The sequence below is a fragment of the Mustelus asterias genome, chromosome 24 (assembly GCF_964213995.1).
Source record: "Mustelus asterias chromosome 24, sMusAst1.hap1.1, whole genome shotgun sequence".
NCBI lineage: Eukaryota > Metazoa > Chordata > Chondrichthyes > Carcharhiniformes > Triakidae > Mustelus > Mustelus asterias.
The window spans coordinates 22,004,103-22,025,051 of NC_135824.1; the positions used below are offsets into that span (position 1 = coordinate 22,004,103).

General features: G+C 39.4%; 1 protein-coding gene across 2 annotated transcripts in view; it reads left to right on the plus strand.

Annotated features, from left to right (window-relative positions):
* Positions 1-17,811, plus strand: part of adam10a (ADAM metallopeptidase domain 10a) — a 136,189-nt gene extending 118,378 nt beyond the window's left edge. For both annotated transcript variants that reach the window (XM_078241423.1, XM_078241424.1), the window contains exons 9-16: positions 1,334-1,497; positions 5,109-5,292; positions 5,624-5,774; positions 7,435-7,618; positions 8,541-8,643; positions 10,581-10,801; positions 13,284-13,410; positions 15,850-17,811. In XM_078241423.1, coding sequence (XP_078097549.1) covers positions 1,334-1,497; positions 5,109-5,292; positions 5,624-5,774; positions 7,435-7,618; positions 8,541-8,643; positions 10,581-10,801; positions 13,284-13,410; positions 15,850-15,950 — 1,235 coding nt within the window. In that variant the 3' untranslated portion in view covers positions 15,951-17,811. The remainder of the gene's footprint in view (positions 1-1,333; positions 1,498-5,108; positions 5,293-5,623; positions 5,775-7,434; positions 7,619-8,540; positions 8,644-10,580; positions 10,802-13,283; positions 13,411-15,849) is intronic.
* Positions 17,812-20,949: the final 3,138 nt, after the last annotated feature.

Genomic DNA, 20,949 nt, shown 5'->3' on the forward strand with positions numbered 1-20,949 from the left:
ACCTCGTTGATCATGTGGGAAATTGCGAATCTATATCATAGTGCTCAATGATAAATAAAATTATTCTGATCACTCTAAATTTGGGATGAATAAAAAAATCAAATAACAAAGTTGCTAAAAACGACTTCCGTTGTAACATTGCTGTCTCTAAGTATGTTGAACCACAGCAATATACAGAACCCCATACCTCCAGGAAAAACAATATCCTGGCTCAATGGTCAGATATTTGGTTTCATCAAAGTGAATAACAATGGTTCTGCAGGAATAAACACCAGGCCTAAGTGGATGATGGGCTGCTTGAAAGACTATGCGTGCACTCACTGCACTTAGCCCAGTCTCGTTAATTCTTTTAGTACCGAGTAACTCCAAATGATGGCATTTTTCAAACTTGGCTATGTTCTCCCGCTCGCTTTGAAGCCGTTCAATTTGTTCCATAGCACAAATGCTCCGACGTTGTGCCAGGAAACAGTAGGTATTGCAGCTGCTTGAATCCCTTGACGTGGCAAAAAATGGGTCTAGCAGCCCATACTTTTCTAAATTAATGTGTCAATAAGAAATAGTGCAGACAGCAAGCAGTGCACACAGGTTAAAGAATAAATAAATTTTATCCTTTAATGGCATGGATATGAATGACCATCCAAGCAAGTGAAATACTGCGCTAGAAACCGTAGCCAAGGAAAGCAAAGCTACTGAGACATAGTAGAGATTTAAAGGCACTTTGTTTATTTTATAATGGAAAGGAAAGCCATTTACTGCTGACACCACTTTGCAAGTAGAAAACCTTAGTAAAGTGATTTTTTAAAAAGGAAATTGGATATTTCTAGGCCCATGAAAACAGGCTAATATGCATCCGAAAAATATATGGAGCATAATATTTTGGCCCTTTTAAAATATTATCCCACTGTACAACATATCCTTCCTGATCTGCAGTACCCCCATGTAATACAGGAATTATGTGGGGTTAGTGTAATTTCTATTCTAAAATAAACTGGTTTGTGTGAAGGTGGGGGGATGTGATATGTTAATTTTGAAAGAAAAGCTAGCACTCTGTTGAAATAACACCATCGTTGGGGATTATTGGCTTTGCTGCACTAACAAGAAATGTAACCAGATCCCTAGTCACATTGCATTCAGTTCTTATAGAGGGATGGACTCCCTAAAAGTGTTCAGAAATCTTTATTGTACGTAATGTTTCTCGCTATTTCTTTCACTGGATCACAATCCAACAGCAATATGAAAATGGATGGCTTTTTGGTGGATTCAGATGAAATTGTAAGTCTAAATCTTTGCTGTGCTTCTAAGTAATCCATTTGTATTCTATTTCTCGACATAGGAAGCTCTGGGGGGATATGTGAAAAAAGCAAACTTTATTCTGATGGCAAGAAGAAGTCACTAAATACTGGAATCATCACTGTTCAAAACTATGGCTCTCACGTCCCTCCAAAAGTCTCTCACATCACGTTTGCTCATGAAGTAGGCCACAACTTTGGTTCTCCAGTAAGTATCAAACCAATATAGCCCACAATAATTAAAAATTAGTTCCTCATCATTTTCCTTAAAATATCAGTGAGTCAGTAATTAAATTGGCAGCGGATCTCCCAAGGTATTTGATGTATTAAATTGGAATTTAAACTTTTAAAGTGACTGGAAGGTTATACAAGTTAACACTGTTATATCATGAGTAAGGGAGTATGTGCATTTTGATCCTGGATTATTGAAGAAAGCTGTATACTCCTGAAGTACAGCTGTTTTAACCTGGGCTGTTTCTTAATAAAACCTAACCAAAAATCTGATCCAGAAGTACAATAATCTGGAAACATTCCGCAGGTCAGAGAGCATCTGTGGGTGGAGGGAGGTAGGGTTTGTATTTCAAGTTGATGATTTTTCATCAGAATCTTAACCCAATATCTGCAGTGTTTACTTATTCTGAAAATGTGATTCACCTCAACTGTTCAATGCGGAAAAGCGTTGTGGACTTTGCTCACTCTGTGATCACAATTATAGGTGAATCACTGTTGCAGAAGTTTGTTTGAGACAAAGCGCTTTTATGATGCTGCTTGTGGTAACTTGTTTTGCGAACAGGCAATTGGGTGCATGTGTGACCTGCGCTTTACCGATGTGATGCTTTAGAAGTAAGTTGCATGTGTTAGGTGCAAAACTTGCTTGTGTATGTCTTAAGGATATTAAGGATAGTAAGTAATTAAGTTTTTGCTTAAATTTGTCAAAAATATCTTGCTTTGCAGCTAAAAAACTTTCAATAAATTGACTATATGGTGGAGCATTGCCAAGTAAGAAAATAAGTTTGAGTATTAAGGCAGAAAGCAGTATTTAGTCATAGTACTGCCAAAAAATGGCAACCTGCAAGGGTGCTATGATGACGACATGGAAGTTTCTTGTTGCAAAGAGTAAGGGCAGTATTGTGGCACAGTGGTTAGCACTGCTGCCTCACAGCGCCAGGAACCCAGGTTCGATTCCCGGCTTGGGTCACTGTCTGTGCGGAGTCTGCACGTTTTCCCCTTGTCTTCATGAGTTTCCTCCCACTGTCTGAAAGGCATGCTGATTAGGTGCATTGGCCTTGCTGAATTCTCCCTCAGTTTACCCGAACAGGCGCCGAAGTGTGGCGACTAGGGGATTTTCACAGTAACTTCATTGCAGTGTTAATGTAAGCCTACTTGTGACATAAACTTAAGTAGAGACCTGAAAACTGAGAAATTGAGTCTTCAAAAAAGAAGAATGCTTTGTAGCATTAGAAACATCTATGCAAGTTGCAAAAGGAGTAGCAATTCACTTACCAAGTAATATCTTGGATGATGAGTAGAATGGATGCCCCTAATAAATATAACAGAGTGAACGGAAACTCGAGTTGAGATCAGGACAGGTTTATTAGGTAGGAGAAGTGAGTAAGGGATTGTGGTTTACTATAGCAAGTTTTAACTTTGCCAATATTAACAGTAGATTGTGTGTTAACAGAAGATTATGGAGTGAATGTGGCAGAAACATCAGAATTATTTATTTAGTACGTGTTTGAAATTGTTTTCTCATATATTGAATAGTTTTAGCACAACCAAAAATGGGAAATTGGTGGAAAGAAGGATCCTTGCTTTTTCACAGAACTGCTGTTGCAACTGACAGGAAAAACTTCCGTTTATGTTTGTATACCTGTCATTCCATCAGAATATCCCAAATCACTCTGCCTCGTTGATTTGCAGTGTTGGTTATTTTGTATGCAAATATTGAAGCCAATTTGCTTCCAGCAATTAGTTAATTGACAGTAAGTCTAATTTGATGGTTGAGAGATGAATGTTAGCCAGGAAGGACACTGCAAGAGCATCCCCTCTCCAGAAAATTGAAAAGTGAAAGACGGCATTCGCTGAGGATTATACTGGAGCGTCAGCCAGGATTGCGCTCAAATCCTAAAATTCAGCTCGACTCCACAATCACTTTGGCTTGGCTTCGTCATCCAGAATTCTCTGTGGGAGAATAGTTGATGGGAATCGGTTAGTTTTGGAGAAGTTCAATTGCCCAAAGAAATAATCTTTGGTGGAGATACAGCTGGCTGGATGGAAGAACTTGAGAAGAAATCTGTGCATGTCTTGGAGTTTGAAGGCACAAAGTACCTGCCTGTTGTTCACTGCATAGCATATTATTGGTGGCAAATTAGCTAAAAAGAATGCATTGGTAATAGGCAGATGTTGAAGGTGTGATAAAATGGGAGTGCATGTTTATTGACAATACAGGTCTTCCCATTCTTGAGAGTTTAGGAGAAACCTGTACCCATCCAGTCCAGGCTGCAATTTGAGATACTAATACTTTGACCCTTTGGAATATGAGTGGGTGGAGAATTCAAAATTATCATTAGAAGTCATGTTAATAGGGAAATGGTTGGAAAAATATGATGCTTTAAGATTGGAGAAGTACAGATCCTCTTTTCTAACCTTCACGCAACACGCCCAACTCAATCTTTTGAATTTGTCAGCTAATGCATGAACTAAAGATGCAAAGGTGAGAGGTTTTGCACAGTAAACACAGATTAATGCAGGATGTGATCCTGGAATCCTCTCAACTTGAAGTACGCTCCCATCACTGAGTAGTCTCCCTTTATTTGACCTTTAGTTAAGAAGGGTGAACTTCTGTGAAGAAAGCGGCCCAAATCTTCCAGTCTCCAGATCATTGGAGACTGCATGGATGTATGACTGACTATGTGCATCAGGTATGCATGCGTACACACACACACATGCAATTGCCCAGGAACTTTAAACTTCTGAAAGGCTGATTTCATGATGCCTGAACTCCTGAATGTCTCTAATTGTGAGCTAGAGTCGGAGATTTGGGACAGATACACAACTAATCTTGTTAGTTACCCAGGAAATGTTAGATGGTTTAAAGCCTGGTCTAACAGCTGGGTAACATCAGAACTGGCAGCCCCCCCCCCCCGAGAGGCACCTGCCAAACCCTACACCCATCCCCTCATTTATTAAATGGCCGAATCTTTAGATCCCAACCAGAATGTGGTACGGGTCCTGTCCGCCCCTTTCCCCCTACTCTACTCCAGTTACTGGTATTAGCCAGGCAACACTGCATTGCCCGTATTTGTATCAGCCAAGATTGGAAGAAATGGGCTCTCTCGTTGTGTCGGGGAAGTCTTCGTGCACAGTGGCAAACGCCAGCAGGAATGCTGCTGATTGGAAGATTTGGGCCATTGTTTGAAATAATGCAGGCTGTTAAAGAGCATTGCTGGCCTCTGATCTAGTTCCAACCAGCAGCCTTTGTCAATTACTAAGAACCAACATGAGGAATGGTGTAATAAGACTTTTATTTGTTAAAAGTTACACTCAAAAAATGTGAAATGCATTAAAATGTTGAAATCTAAAAGTGATTGGAGAAATGGCTGACGTGGGTATTTATTTCACAAAAAATTGGGTCAGCTTTTAAAGTCCCTATAGTTTATTGTTTGGCGTTGCATTAGAAATGTTGGTGGCTTTTTTGTTGGAACTTGCCCATCTGTTCTATTTATCACAGTGAGCAGGGGTACAAAGACTAACACTCCTGATTATATTACAAGCTGGGAATGAAATTCAGCATGCTATTGTTTCTATTTATCTCCTCAGCATGACTCTGGCTCTGAATGTACCCCAGGAGAATCCAAGTCTGGAGAAGTGAAAGAAAAAGGCAATTATATTATGTATGCACGAGCTACATCTGGTGATAAGCAGAACAACAATAAATTCTCTACCTGTAGCATTAAGAACATCAGCCAGGTCCTTGACAAGAAGAGAAACCACTGTTTTGTTGGTAAGTGTAAAATAGCAGCTGAACAGAAATGGTAAATTCCTTTTTAATAGCACCACTCTAGACCAGAAATAAAATATTAGATGTTACCCAGCTCCTGTCTGTAAGAAGTTGACTCGCAGTCTGTGGTGTTTTAAATGGTGTTTTTAAGTTTGGTACTTTTGATTCTTCTCAGCAAATGCAACATTGCTTTTTCCTTTTCCAACACGGTCATGAATTGCCCATCATTGCTATTCGGTTCTGGTTCAGGTGTTGTAAGTTCAGACGTAGCATCTGAATTGTTTGGAAGCTTCACTGAATCTTGATGCTAACTTGGAAATTTTGTTTTTAAAAGAATCTGGCAAACCCATTTGTGGCAATGGTTTAGTTGAAGACGGGGAGCAATGTGACTGTGGTTACAGTGACCAATGCAAAGACGACTGCTGCTATAGTGCAAATGAGGCGGAAGAGAAGAAATGCAAGCTTAAACCACACAAACAGTGCAGGTAAGCACAACATTTAAGCTGCTTGCAGCATTGTGTTGAATGGTTTCATTTTGGCTTTTCCTGTCTCATCTGCACAGAAAGCCAATGCTACATTCAGGTCTCAGTGTGTGATGAGAGTGGAGTTTACTGACTGAGCTGCAATGACAACCATCTTTTATAATGGGTCTGTATGTGTAGAGATTTTTTTTTAAAAATTGTGCAATTGGAAGCAGAGGGAAGAAGAAGGAGAATTCAATTGTGATTTTAAACTTCAATTCAAATTGTCAAGTGCCCAAGCAGGGTACAGTAAGAAACCTCCTGCTGTGATCTGTCTTAAGCTGACAGACTGTGCTGAGAGCAACCTAATTACATTGGAAAAAACTGGATTCATTTTTGATCTGACCCGGTCCAGTTCAAACAACCGATACAAGTTAAATTCTCCTGGGACTTTAAGTTGCTGCAGTCATTCTAGCTTCTGAAGTTGAACATCCTGGGTTTTGAAGTCTTAGATGTCCAGTTCAATGGTTGTGTGTTTAGAAGGTTTCTCTGAGTTCCATCCAGTTTAACATTACAAAATCTGCTCACCTGCGATACTGTGTGCTGAAAATTTCATGGAACTGGGTTGTTAATTTGAGTGAAAGATGGAAAGTTAACCTAGAGCGATCTTGGTAAAATGTGTTTTGATGGTCAATTCATCTAATACAAGGAGTGATTTAACAGTCTGTGTTCAGCATAGCTGTTATATCATGCCACGTGTAACCTTGGTGTTAGTGTTTTCTTGCTACTGGTTATTCTCAGACGGCCACAGCTTTCCATGCTTTACTTTCCAACAGCAGCAACTATGCCTGGCTGCTGTAAGGAGGAGAGCTTTGTGTGAGCATATTGCAAACAGAAATTGAAATAATTACCAACCAATGCAACCTAGATTTTTTTGAAGGAAACCGTGAATTTACACAGTTCAAAGTCTTTGTTGAAAAGTTGAACTTGCAGGCATAAATAAATTGAGTAATGGCAAGCTGCTGAGTGTAGGTGGCCAATTTTCATCATCTTGTACAGTCTTGGCACCCATTCTTTGAGAAAACGAGGAATTCATTTCTTTCCGTTTTGCTTCACTTGAAGTGATGCAAGGGCGAACATGCTGAGTGCAAAACTTCAAACCTTGGAAATTGTCTCCACATTCCTCTGGTTAAGTTTTTAAAAAAAAAAAAGAATTCCAGTTACAATAGCCAGCTGATTAATTATGAACTCCTGTCTTGATTCTGTTGTGGTATTTTATCCATCTTCACGCTGGCTTCCATTTAGAACCACATCTGGACTCCAGCTGAGTGACATGATTGAAATCCTGGTTTGGACAGTTGCACCTGTGGATTTGTTGAAATTTAAGTCTCCAGCTTTCCTGTTTGAGCCGATGGTAAAATGGAGGTGCATTGCAATTCCACCATTTCAATGACTTCAGAAGAACCTTCAACTAATATAACTTCATATAATATACTATGTAGTGGAATTCATTGGAAGAATGGGAACTAAATGGACATTTTTCTCTGTTTCCATCTTAGTGATAAATTAATTGTGTGACTGTCTTCTGTTGGGTATCTTGAGAGGAGTTTCTGCAATGGCAGAGTAAGCCAGGAAGCAAATATAGTGAAGTTAATTATTATTTTCTGCTGTCTTTATGTTCTAGTCCAAGTCAAGGACCTTGCTGTACCAGAGATTGCAACTTTAAGCCTATCGATGAAAAATGCCGTAATGTGTCAGATTGTGCAAAGGAAGGAAAATGTAATGGTGTAACTGCTTTATGTCCAACATCTGATCCCAAAGACAACTTTACCCTTTGTAATAGGGGAACCCAAGTGTGCATCAGAGGAGTAAGTACCCCACATCTGCATATGAATATAAACCTTAATCTGAATTTATCTGAAATTCGAGCTGCAGCTGTTTTTTAGACTATGTTTAGGTATATAGTTGATGGTAGAATTTGGTGCGCATATAATTAGGTATGATTCCTCTTGCATGAATAGTATAGAATCATAAAATCCTACAGTGCAGAAGGAGGCCATTCAGCCCATCGAGTCTGCACTAACCACAATCCCACCCAGGCCCTATTCCCGTAACCCAACATATTTACCCTGCTAATCTCCTGACACTAGGGTCAATTTAACATGGCCAGTCAACCTAACCCGCACATCTTTGGAGTGTGGGAGGAAACCGGAGCACACGGAGGAAACCCACACAGACATGGGGAGAATGTGCAGACTCCACACAAGACGGTGACCCAAGGCCAGAATTGAACCCGGTCCCTGGCGCTGTGAGGCAACAGTGCTAACCACTGTGCCACCGTGCCATTATTATGCTTTGTTTATGCATTTTAAATTGTATATATATTTGGAAACAACTGTACACAAGACCTTTCTTGGACATTGAATGGAATGTCCAGATAATAGTTCATGATTATTATCTGTGGATTGTATCAATGTTATTTCCTGTGAACTAAATTTTAAATGCCCGTTCCATTAAATGTTATGAGTAAACTGCTCACTTCATTCTTTTTAGTCTTGAGGTATCTTTACATATTTAAAATGCATTTTTCCTGAAATAAGTGATCCATAAATTTCAGTACTCAATCTAAATAAAACAGATGATTTGGTTCCATAGCTCCCTAAAGCCAATTCTTGCCCAAACTTTAAGCAACATGTACAGTGCAAGAATTACTCCCCCTCTGGTTGGATCCATTTGCTTATGTAGGAACTCAATAATATTTAATTCCATCTTCTCTCCCCACCCCCCCAGCAATGCTCGGGATCAATCTGTGAGAAGTACAAGCTTATGGAGTGTACCTGTTCAAGTAAAGAGGATGAAACCGAATTGTGCCATGTTTGCTGTATGGAGAAAAGTAAGTGCTGTGATGTTTGAGGCTGTTTGAGCCAATTTTCAGTTAGTGATGGACCAAACCTGGTTCAAGCAGGCACATTACATTGTTCAGCTGCTGGTTCTGTGAATTGTTTAAAATGGATCGTCGTCATCATAAGTGCTCTGCCCAAAGGCAGGTCCTTGGCTCACAGTAGTCTTTCCATGTTTGTTTATCCTCCCCAGTCTATACATTTGCCACAACTTCCTTCCATTTTCAAGTCATCCATCTTTTGCTCTTCCTTTCTCTTCCTCTTTTCCTGAAAACTTTTTCTCTGAAGGTGCCCAACCCAGGCAAATTTCTTTGTTTGTTCACTCTTCACAGCACTTCACCTTTTGTTCCTTTTTCTGTCCCAACTGATCCTTTCCATCCTTGCCCAAACTCATAATTCAGCGCTATTTGGCAAGTTGGTCTCCTCTTTTCAAATATGAATTTCCCATTGTTATCTTCTTCTTATTTCTTTGTTGCACTTCCATCTGCAGATATTGTGTTTCCTAAATACTTGAATTCTTGCACCTTCTAGCTCTCCTCTGAACCGATTAATAGTTCTTGGGGATTTTGAGATATGCATCACTTGCGCTTTGCCAATGTTCGCTTTCATTCCCAGGTTCCCACCTGTGGTTACTAATCTATCTGCTTGTTTTTCTAATCCTCCTCCTGTGTTTGCACCAAGTATGTTTGTCATCTGTGAAGGTAACTGATGTTGCCTTTGCTCCCACCCCCATCTTAACGCCAAATTCTGTCTTTTCAAATGCTTCTTTGATCATTGCTTCTGTATAGACATTTATGCAGACCAACGATAAACTACATAATTATCAAACCCTTCCAATTACACATGGTTCGCCTCACCCCTGGCTACTCTCACTGTTGCTGTTTGTCCTTTGTGCAGATTTCTTATCCGTCATCTATCTCTCCAGCCTACACCAATGTCTTTCTTCCATACCACCTTTTTTCCAGTTTTTATCTCATTTATTGTTGCTCTTATCTCGCTCTCTGATTTCTTTGGACCAGAAATGTTACTCTTCTAGCTCAATCATTTCAGGTTTTTAATTTAAAATGGGTTATAGTGCAATTAGAAAAGAAATAGCCTCCCGGTCAAAGGCCAGTGGCTGAAATTACTATATACACAGTGTAGCTTAAAACCATACATACCTTAGGATACCATGTTTGACTCCTAGTTTGGGCTATTGGTTAAGCAGCAGCCAACATCTTCCAACTGACTTCAGTGACTCTGTAAGGGTGGGAAAAAATGTCAGCAAAGGTTCCGGCATCTGATTTGGAAAGAGTGACTGCTGCTGGGAAACTTGTGTGTGTCAAATGACATTGGGCTCAGCTGCGATGCCCTCTATAGTCAAATAGCCTGCCAGCACTCCCTATGGACTTTCGCTGGAAGAATGGTGGCTGTGGCTCTCGGCCCCATTAATAGCTGTCTTCAGTGAGGGTTGGAGAACACTAATACTTATCTGAGCATCATTATATTATCCTATATTGTCACAGGGTACAACTTTGCAAATCATGAATCTTGAACACAGATCCTGAACTCTGCCACATAGCTAGAGGGCAGTACTGAGTCAACAGCCTGCCTTGTGTGAAGACTTTGTATGCCTTCTGCACTACGCCACATGGACATCAGTATGCTGTTCTTGCCAGCAGCACTTGTATCCCATGGACAAATAAATAAATTATACTTGCTATACCTTCACTTTTGATGAGCTACCTCAGTTCCTTAAGGGAGCTTGATGTATTTTTGTGGGCTACTGCAAACTTTGCTTTATGGATCTGCAGTCTGGTGGTAATACAGAAAATCCAAAATCAAATAATTAATAGCTTAGTTATTTAATGTGCAGTTCGGAACAGAACAGCCACTTGTTGTGCTTTCTGATCTCTTAGGAAGTTTCATTGTTTCAATGTACTTTTTACAGGTCGCCCAACAACGTGTGCAAGTACTGGGTCGAAGAGGTGGTTTGACTACTTCAATAATACTACCATCACGCTACAGCCTGGCTCACCCTGCAATGATTTCAAGGGCTACTGTGATGTCTTTAATAGATGCAGACTTGTTGATGCAGATGGTCCATTGGCCAGGCTAAAGAAAGCAATCTTTAATCCAGAGCTTTATGAAAATATTGCTGAATGGATTGTGGTAAGTAAATTCAAACTGTTCCTGATACAAATAAACTATAGTTTTGAGGCACATGCTGTGGCAATATCTGGACCTGTATTGCGATTTTGTGTTTGAATTTTGGCTAAATTTTAACTGTAAGATGAAAGAATCAGTCCTTTAGTCCCACACCATTACACTTTGTCATGTGGAACAAATTTGCATCTACAGCCCCTCCATGTGATCTGTTCTTGATCTATGTTCTGCTCTTGGTGTGGGAGGTATAATATTAGTGTTGAACTAGAAAGAAACATTGAGTTTTTCTACCATGGAAAGATGGTTTTCTATCTTATTTGTGCAATATGACCAGTACACCAAGGGGATGCTGGTTCAGAGCTCTGAATGGAACATTTACATCCAAAAGCTCTTCGAGCAACAAGTGTGATAATATTTGCACATGATAGAGCAAAAACAGTGGAATGAGCTTAAAACCCCCCAGATAATTCACTGAATATCAAGGTAGGGGGAAATAGTAGATTTTTCTTGGTGAAGGATCAAAACTGGCCTTCCTCATTTCTACTTCCCTTGTGAGGAATCCAGTGCAGGAAACAAATATTTAGATAATATTGCAATGGTTCTGGCTGACGCATTGGCTGGTATTGAGACAGGCCTGTGAGAGAGTTTTAAAGGCTGAACTCAAAGTATTGTTTTCTAGCCTGGCAGATCCAAAAGGGGTTAAAATAATGTCAAATGACAATATTTGCATTTAATTATAATTGGTAGATTTGTCAAAAATCAGAATATTGTGGATGTGCTGATTTCTCTCATACTCCTAGTTGTTTTTAGGTATGACATTTTCAGAATTATGACACTCATCAGGTATATTGTGAAATTATTTTGTTTCCACCATCTACACACGACAGAGTTGTTATGGCACAGAAGGAGTTTCAAAATTTATTTTTTAATGTGATAAGTGGGCTTACATTAACAATGCAACGAAGTTACTGTGAAAATTCCCCAGTCATCACACCCCGGCACCTGTTCGGGTACACTGAGGGAGAATTTAGCATGGCCAATGCACCTAACCAGCACGTCTTTCGGACTGTGGGAGGAAACCCACACAGACACGGGGAGAACATGCAGGGAATCGAGTCCCTGGCACTGAGGCAGCAGTACTAACCACTGTGCCGCCAGGGCTATTTAGCCCATCAAATCCATGCCAGTTCTCTGTAGAGCAATCCAGTCAGCCCCATTTCCCCGCTCTTTCCCTGCAGCTTTGTAAATTTATTGTTCTCAAGTGCCCAAAATAATGTCCTTTTGAAATCATTGGTCATCTCTGCCTCAACCAACCTCAGAGGCAGTGGATTCCAGGTCGTTACTGCTCGCTGTATGGTCTTGTCCCTCCTCCTGTCCTAAAACGCTCTGAGATTCCTTTGTTGGTCCAATTCTGATCTCTTGTGCGTCCCCTATTTTAAACATTCCACTGTTAGCAGCCTTGCTTTCGGCTGTCGCAGCACTAAACTCTGGAATTCCATCCCTAAACCCCTTTGAGCCTCTGGCTTCTGAAACCCTTTGTATTATTGAAGCATTATTCTAATGTGGCCTTCTGTAGCTTAGTGTCAGATTTTGTCAACGTTGCTGCGAAGTTGCGCCTTTTTGCACCCGACCCTTAACTGCTTAAAAATAATTCCATGTAGATAAATGGAATTACATGTTGTTACACTTATTTCCTGAGTTTTTAGTTTCTGTTCAAGTTCTGCCTCTGATGAAATATCAGTTTCAAGGTATTGGGTAAGGCTTTCCACATTCCCTTGCTGCTTTGCCAGTACATCTGGGCAATGACGGCAAGCAATTTGGGGATGCGGACTTCTGCGTTCCCAGCTCCCTGTAGGTGGGGGTCCAGCAAGTGTTTGTGTTCGCCTGTAAGGAGTGTAAATAGGAGAAATAAGCCTGTCATGTTTCTGATCTTACGCAGTGGCAGGAACAATGGACACTGGGCCATCTATTGAGATTGGTAAAGGGGGCATCAAGGGGGAAACTGAAAGAGGGTCTGTATCAGCAGCATCTTAGCATGGTTGTGTGAAAACCCCATTCAGTAAGTGAGAGCTGTAGTAGATGTGTTTTATTTCCGGATCGGACAACAACCATCTTTCTTTGCCATTCAACACTCAGATCGGTGCAACTTATAGAGACCAGCAATCCATCCAGGGTCAGGAGGGTATCTGTGAACCGGGCAAAAGTACTCGCCCACCTCACTGCTGCTGGGCAATACTTGAGGAGAAAGTCTGGCCATATTCTGTGTTGTTGTGTGGTTAAGGAGCATTGGGAAAGAAATCAACGAGTGAAGCACGGGACCATAAGTCCTAATGGCAGCGTTTTGGATTTGATGCTTTTACAGATTAATTTCTGTTAGATGATTTTGTCCATTCTTCTGGTGCTTTTTGCACTAAAATGATGTGATCCCTTGTTTTGCTTTGGTAAATGACTTCATTCCTGAGAGCAATTCTGGTGTTTTTTTTTGTAGGCTCATTGGTGGGCTGTACTGCTGATGGGAATTGCACTCATAATGTTGATGGCTGGATTCATTAAAATCTGCAGTGTGCATACTCCAAGCAGTAACCCTAAACTGCCACCTCCTAAACCACTTCCAGGTAAGTGATCTGACTGTGTGCATTAAAAGACCTTTCATGAAGAGAGTGGTGATTTTGGGGGTGGGGGGAAGTAACATTTAGTTTGTTTGGTATGTTTGGCACAGTTAAGAATTGAAAACAACCTGCAGTTGCCATTGTCAGTAGTGAAAGGGACAATTGTGTGCACCACCCATCACCTATACCATAATATTTTCTTTTCCCAGATTTTCGTTATTTTTTTGGAATAGGGTGTAAAACACAGACTGTTTGGCCCTTCCCTTATACCAGGTGACCAGGCAAAATTCAAATGTCAGATGGGATTGATTCTGTATGGACATTACTGACTTGTAATCCAGTCCTTCAGTATCTTAACTACTGTCCACCCTTCTGCCTTAAATTTTACTGTGTTTCTCCAGAATATGAACTTGATCTTTTTTGTTGTGACATTTTGTGCAACACCACGATGTGCTCTCATTGGAGCAAGTGATGAAAGATTGATCATATTAATTTTTTATTCTTTATTCCATTTTCTTCCCCTCGCCCCTCAATGCAGTCTGGACCAGATTCTCTGTCTGCTTTCAGTACTGGTATTTAAATTGCTTAGGGGAGCAGTGCTTCTGTACAAAGGTGGGACTAACTCTGGGAGCTTAACATTCCTGTTGAAGAAGGAGCAAACTGAACACTTCGATAAAAGCAAATTACTGAGGGCAAATGAGCTCAACCCGGTCAAAATTTTGATGTGAACTCAGACTCCCTTCATAGAATCCCTACAGTGAAAAAGGAGGCCATTCGGCCATTGAGCCTGCACAGACAAAAATCCCACCCAGGCCCTATCCCCGCAACCCCACGTAATCCCCTTGACACTAAGGGGCAATCCCACCCAGACTGGTTCACCACACCCCCAAGTATTTACCCCACTAATCCCCCTACCCTACACATCTTGGGACACTAAGGGGCAATTTAGCATGGCCAATCCACCTACAATCCACTTGAATGAAAATCCAGTCTGCTGCCATTTTAGGTAGTCTAGACTTTCCCACCTGATTGATTCTTGTTCTCTGCACCCCATTCAAATTGTGAAAAGATGCTTGTATGGTATTTCCAGACATTGTTTTTATGTTGACATCCCGTATGTTATTCTCAGGTATATTTCATAGAATCCTACAGTGTGGAAGAGGCCATTCGGCCCATCAGGTCTGCACCGATCACAATCCCACCCAGGCCCCATCCCCATAACCCCATGTATTTACCCTACTAATCCTTGACAGTAAGGAGCGATTTAGCATGGCCAATCCACCTAACCCGCACATCTTTGGAGTGTGGGAGGCACCCGGAGGAAACCCACGCAGACACGGGGAGAACATGAAAACTCCATGCAGACAGTGACCCAAGGTTGGAATTCAATCCGGGTCCCTGGTGCTGTGAGACAGCAGTGCTAACCATTGTGCCACCGTGCACTTGATTAACAGTGTCCTATCTGCCGTAGAAATTTCTATCCAGACGTGTTTGCCATATGTAACTTCTTGAAAATGTCCTCCACTGAGAGTTAAGTGAAGTTCTTGCCTTTTGATGCTGTTCACTTCGGGTGGTTGCGCACTGTCAGTGTTCCTTCAACCAAAACCAAATAGAATTTAATCTGTACTACACCACATTTAATTAGATTGTTGCCTTACGGCACAGTTTCTCGCAGCATTTTAATTCTGCTCACTCACAAAGCTTCCCATTTGAAAATGTTTTCTGCATACTTTCTCCCTAACACAGGAAGTACTCTTCTCCCTAATCTGTCATTAGTGTAAATGTTTACAGGTAGAACCATTTACTTTTTATTTCTCACATAATGGAGATGTCAACAAACCCTCTGCCTCTTGTGTCTTTTCCCTGAGCTGGCTGCATAATTTGAAGATGTGGAAGATCTCTGGGTTTTCTGTGAATGATGCTCGACATCCAGTACAAAATGAACACATCAATACTGCTGACACAATCCAAAATTATATTAGCTTGCCATTTTCTTCCTTACATCAGACTGAGCATTTTATTTGCATTCAAAAGAATATATCAAATGTTGGCCAAGTTCTTTCTCCTGCTTCGATTGTAGCTAAATCACTATTATTTAAAAGCTTGGGTTGCCAATACGTCTGTATTTCATTGTCAAGATGTTAACACAACCCGCACAGAATAACGTAGATCTGAAAATGAAACATACGGTTCTGACCTGAACTTTAATGCCCAACTGACTTTATAATCATCTGAATTCTGGGAATTTATCTTTCTTCTTTTAAACACGGATTGTCCTAATATATTTTGTATCAAAGTTGTTGTTTGTTCTCACTTCCAAGAATGTCTAGGACCTTCTGGCATTTGTTGAACAACATATTTACCTGCACTATAGCTTTAGAGTAAATTCCACACAGTCGATATCACAAAAGGTGCAGAATGTATCTGAAATATTCTCTTTTGCAGGCACATTAAAGCGAAGACGACAACAGCAGCAGCAACAGGCATCGCAGCCGTCACGCCAGAGACCCAGAGAGAACTATCAGATGGGACATATGATACGCTAAACTGAAGCATTTGCCTTGGATCTTCCTAGTGCCTACAGCAGGAAATTTCGCTCCAAAGAAAACCTGTTCCTGTCATTGTCTCAAATCTGATAGAAAGCTTTTTAGGTTCTAATATTAGAGGGAATTGGAATACTTGTGGTGGATGCAGTCTCTAATTCAAAATGGAGAAAAATAATCCTCAGTGTCCCTTCTAATCCAGTCTTAATGATCAAATCATGTTTGGATTTTATTAAATCATGTTTGGAAATAACTTTTGTTTTGACGAGGCATCGCAAAGTCACATGAGGTTCTTCTTGCTCTTGGCCATTTTTTGATCTTTCTCCTTGCACAAATATGTGACTGTAGGTAATGCTATTACTGCTGCCAATTTCAAGCTTTTATGTATGATAACACAGCAATTTAGAAACTTATTTGGCAAATTAACAGATTTTTTTTCCGAACTTCAGCCTGTACTTCTAACTTGTACCCATACATCTTCCTAAATTTGTATGCAAGTAATTTGGTATGAATTTAGCAGTCATGCATACATTTCTGCTCTGTTTAAGAAAAAAAAAATTGCTGTTTAATTGCCATACTCAGGATAATGCAAGTCGCGAATAATTTAAAAGACCTCTCAATATTTATAGCAGCGGTGAGATGGTAAAAATCATGAAATTTGGCTTTAAATTTAAAATCTTTATTGCCACCATTTCTTCAACTGATGCCAGCAATGGACAGCTGCTGAGGTGTGTACAGCTCTAGACTGAATGCTCTGGATTGGGGACGTGATAGTCGTAATGCATCAAGTTTAATAAGTTATGATTGTTTAAGATTTAGTGTAAAATTGGCAATATTTGATTTCATTTTTAGGGAATATAGTCAGCTAGTGTATTCTGAATTTCGCTGGAAACTGGTGCGGATTTGCCTGAATAACATTTTCAGTTTTTTGCTTTACAACGTGTGGAAAGAATTGTGACAAATCGTTTTTATATTTTGGAAATTTAGGTTTAAGATTTGGGATTATATTTTTTTTAAATGCATACTTCTGTAAATTCTGATAATTACAAGGGCAACCACTGAATAGCAGGTGCTCCAGTTTTACAAAGAGCGGTAGCTCTTCAGGGGGAGTTTAGAAATTTCTATTTACTAAGAATTGAAACTGCTGAACAGCAAATTATAAATTCAAAAAAATAGTGTTTACTTGGACATATTAAAAAAAAATTGGATGTCTGGTAGACAAGCAAAAACGCTAAAATAGCATGATCTATTTTCCTCTTTTAAATAGTAAAAACTTGTACAGTAATCAAGAACATTTTTCAAAATACAACTTTTTGTACATGGTTTAGAAGACAATTTTGTATTGGAAACCCAACGATTAATGTGTGATTCTGCGGAATCCTGAATGATCTTAACAATTGGAAATAAAGGTTTCTTTTTACTTTTGAATCATTTTCTTTTGTTTGACATTGTGCGGCTGAAAGTGGGTTTGTGTTTCAAACAATGAAGGGACTTTTCAAAAAGCGTATTTAAGAAAAATCTAGAGTATTAAACATTTCATATGGTAATATTTTGCTTGTATTATCCTGTGGTAGGACATAGGCAGGAATCGACTGCCTGGTCCTTTTAAGTTTTCAGACCTCCTTCAAGGGATGTGCACTGAACCATACATTTCAAGATTAGTTCTGGTAGGAATGAAGAATCCTCCAAAAGAAGACAAAAAAAAATACTACTGTCATATTTTAATGCCCACTGTGTTTTATACAGTACCTTTTTGTTCACTGGGAAAATTTTTACTAAAAGTTGCAAAAAGTATTGTGCAGATATGTAAGTTTTTTTTGAATTACTTGAAATGCATTAATAAAGAATAGACTTGATCGACCAATTGAATGTTCTATTTTCTTGATGTTAACTGCATAGAAGTGTTATTCAAAGGATTTTGGGGCCTTTTGGTGCATTATATGTTTGCAGTGTTAGCCCAGATTCAAGATTTTCAAATCCCAGTCAAGAAAAAAGACCACTTTGGCCTTTTTTTTTACTGTTTTTCTTTCTTTTAAGGGGTGGGATTTTGCATTTGTTTTTAAATACTGTGCATTTTAATCAGGCCTAAAGTGAGAAACTCCTCAGACTTGGGTTGCTCTTATTCCAGTTTTAATAACTAATTTCTGAAAGGTCTCCACTTAAGTAAGAATTTTTGTCCAAAGGCTCGTGAGACACTTCAGATAAAATTTATTTGGCTGCTTTGGCATTGTGTAGTCAATGATTGTAGACATTTAGGATTTCTTTATCCTGAATAATACTCCATACCCTGCCCAAATTTGTATTATTGCATTTGGTAAAATACTTTTTATTAAATGAACCAGCATACACATTTTAAAATTTGCAATGGGGAGTTCACTAAAATCTGGCACTTTAGAGCATTTTGTGTTATCGGTAGCAGAGATTTTCTTCACTACAGTAACTTCCTACAGACATGCATGAAAAGCGTCCTTCCTGTTAAGTGTCTTGGGAGGCTGCCATTGATATTGCTGCTGAGTAAGTTTTCTTTTTCCCCTTTTGGCCTTTCCTGCTGTTTCTTTTCCTTCTCCCGCCCCACCACCCAACAATTGGTATCTGGGTGGAAAAGGTGATGCATGCATATATTTTCAGCAGATTTTCCCACATGCTCCTGCAGATCCTTTTTTATGAAGATCGCAACATTATATTTTACCGTACCTTACTCTGGATCAAGCTTCGCAGAGCAGAGAGAAGTGTTAGTAACAGTTGTAGGCACCAAGTAAAAATAATAGCTTGAAAAAAACAATTTGAAACATCATGACATAATTACAATATTAAAATAATTTAGAATGAAGTTCAGAATAACTGTTATCAATACATATTTGCAATTTGGGTGCATTCTGCAACCAGCATTTCACTGACACACAAATGTATGCACGTCAGACAAGTAAGGTCAAGGCTTTTTTTCCGTTTTGTTGATGAAATGGAGCAAATGTCGTATGCATTTAATTGGTTCTCTACATGAAACCTGCCACAGGGATAGAATTATGTTAAACTCGGGTCAATTTGGTATACAAGATTTGTATCATCTAATGGAAATTGAGTTTGGGTAGATGTCTGCCTTTGACCTAATATTTTCAGTATGAACTAAGCATTCAGACGTTATTGTTAATGCAACGAGACATCTGCTGCGCAGAGCTTGTAAAACGCTCAAAACAGGAAAACTGCGTCACCTGCTGCCAAGCACAGCTCTGTCGGAGATGTTTCTACCCTTTTTATAGATGCAAAAACTTGCAACAACAGTGAGGCAAAAGAGTAATTTGAACACACTTCTGTAACCATTCTAACTTTTAAAAGGATGGACAATATGAAATGCCTGAGGGAAAACGTTTCTTTCCTACAGTCACCTACATGTGCGCCCCCACCCAAAGAAAGTGTTAATGTGGCCTTTTGGAAAGTAGCATTTAAGACTTTACCATCTCAACAGAAGTGTAGAAGCTCCCCTGCAGAATGTTGGTTATTAATGCCACTGTCGTGGTTTCAGGTCACATTGCATCTGCAGAGCCTTTAAAGCCATTACAATGGTTGAAATGTGATCCCATCAATCTCTCTGTTGCTATGTGAGAAAGGGAATGAAGCTTAGTGAGGTGCTTGGAGCAAAAGCATATTGGATGTAAATTAAATTCAGTGGAGTTTTTATGACATGTAGTATTCTTTTTATCAGATACTGTTACAAAAAGAGTACCTAACCAAACCATGGGGTGAGAAATCTTAATATGCCACTTTTTGGGGTAATAAAATAAGTCTAAGTGTGAACTTGTACAGTCAATGCATACTTGTTTATTGAACCCTTTAATCAAAAGAGAGGCAATGGCCTAGTGGTATTATCGCTGGACTATTAATCCAGAAACTCAGCTAATGTTCTGGGGACCCGGGTTCGAATCCGGCCATGGCAGATGGAATTTGAATTCAATAAAAAAATATCTGGAATTAATCTACTGATGACCATGAAACCATTCTCGATTGTTGGAAAAACCCATCTGGTTCACTAATGTCCTTTCGGGAAGGGAATCTGCCGTCCTTACCGGGTCTGGCCTACATGTGTACGCAGCAATGTGGTTGACTCTCAACTGCTCTCGGACAACTCTGGATGGGCATTAAATGCTGGCCAGCCAGCGATGCCCATGTCCCATGAATAAAATAAAATGATTACTCTGTCCCACATTATATCCATAATAACCAGAAAGGTAACTAAACTCATTGATATTGTATTCCACCTGAATAACTTGTATTTGTGACAGTTTAGATATGTTTTTGGGATCCTTCCAAATAGAAAACTTCAATTTTTTAAACTTGTCTCAAATCGAGAATACTTTGACTGTAAAAGATAATCATCAATTATGAGTGGATGTTTGGAACTACAGAATATTGGTTAAAACAGTCTGATTCAGTGAATGAGAGCAACAACTTGTGTCATTGAAAGGCTTTGACAGTTTTACCCAAAGAAAATGTTTCCTAATGTCCTTTTATTTAAAAATACATTGTGTGTATGTGTATGCTTGAATACGTTCAAATGTATCTTAACTGTATTGTTAGCATCCTTCCTGTTTTAGCCAGCATGACATTGTTAGTCCTCACTCTAACCAATTTGTGTTAAATCACTTGTCTCTGAAGATAACAGGCATGTATTATTAGTCACGGAAGTGCTGAATTTCAGTAAGTCACAATTCCAAATTAAAGTTCATGCTCTCATTATCTATCTATATCCTTTGGTACCTTATAAATGACGGCATCGACTTATTTTACTAAACGCCTCATAAGTCAGGCCAATATTTCTAAAGAGAAACTTTCTGGAAAGCAGATCTCAAGTTAATTTTAGAATGAAGTATATTTATGTATCATAAACGCCTTCTGACAGTGAGAATTCTGTTATCCCATACTCTTAATATATTAACAGAAATTTCTTACCAAGCAGTTTCTACAATCATTATTTACTGTTGTTAAAAAAGTATTTTTCATTCATCTG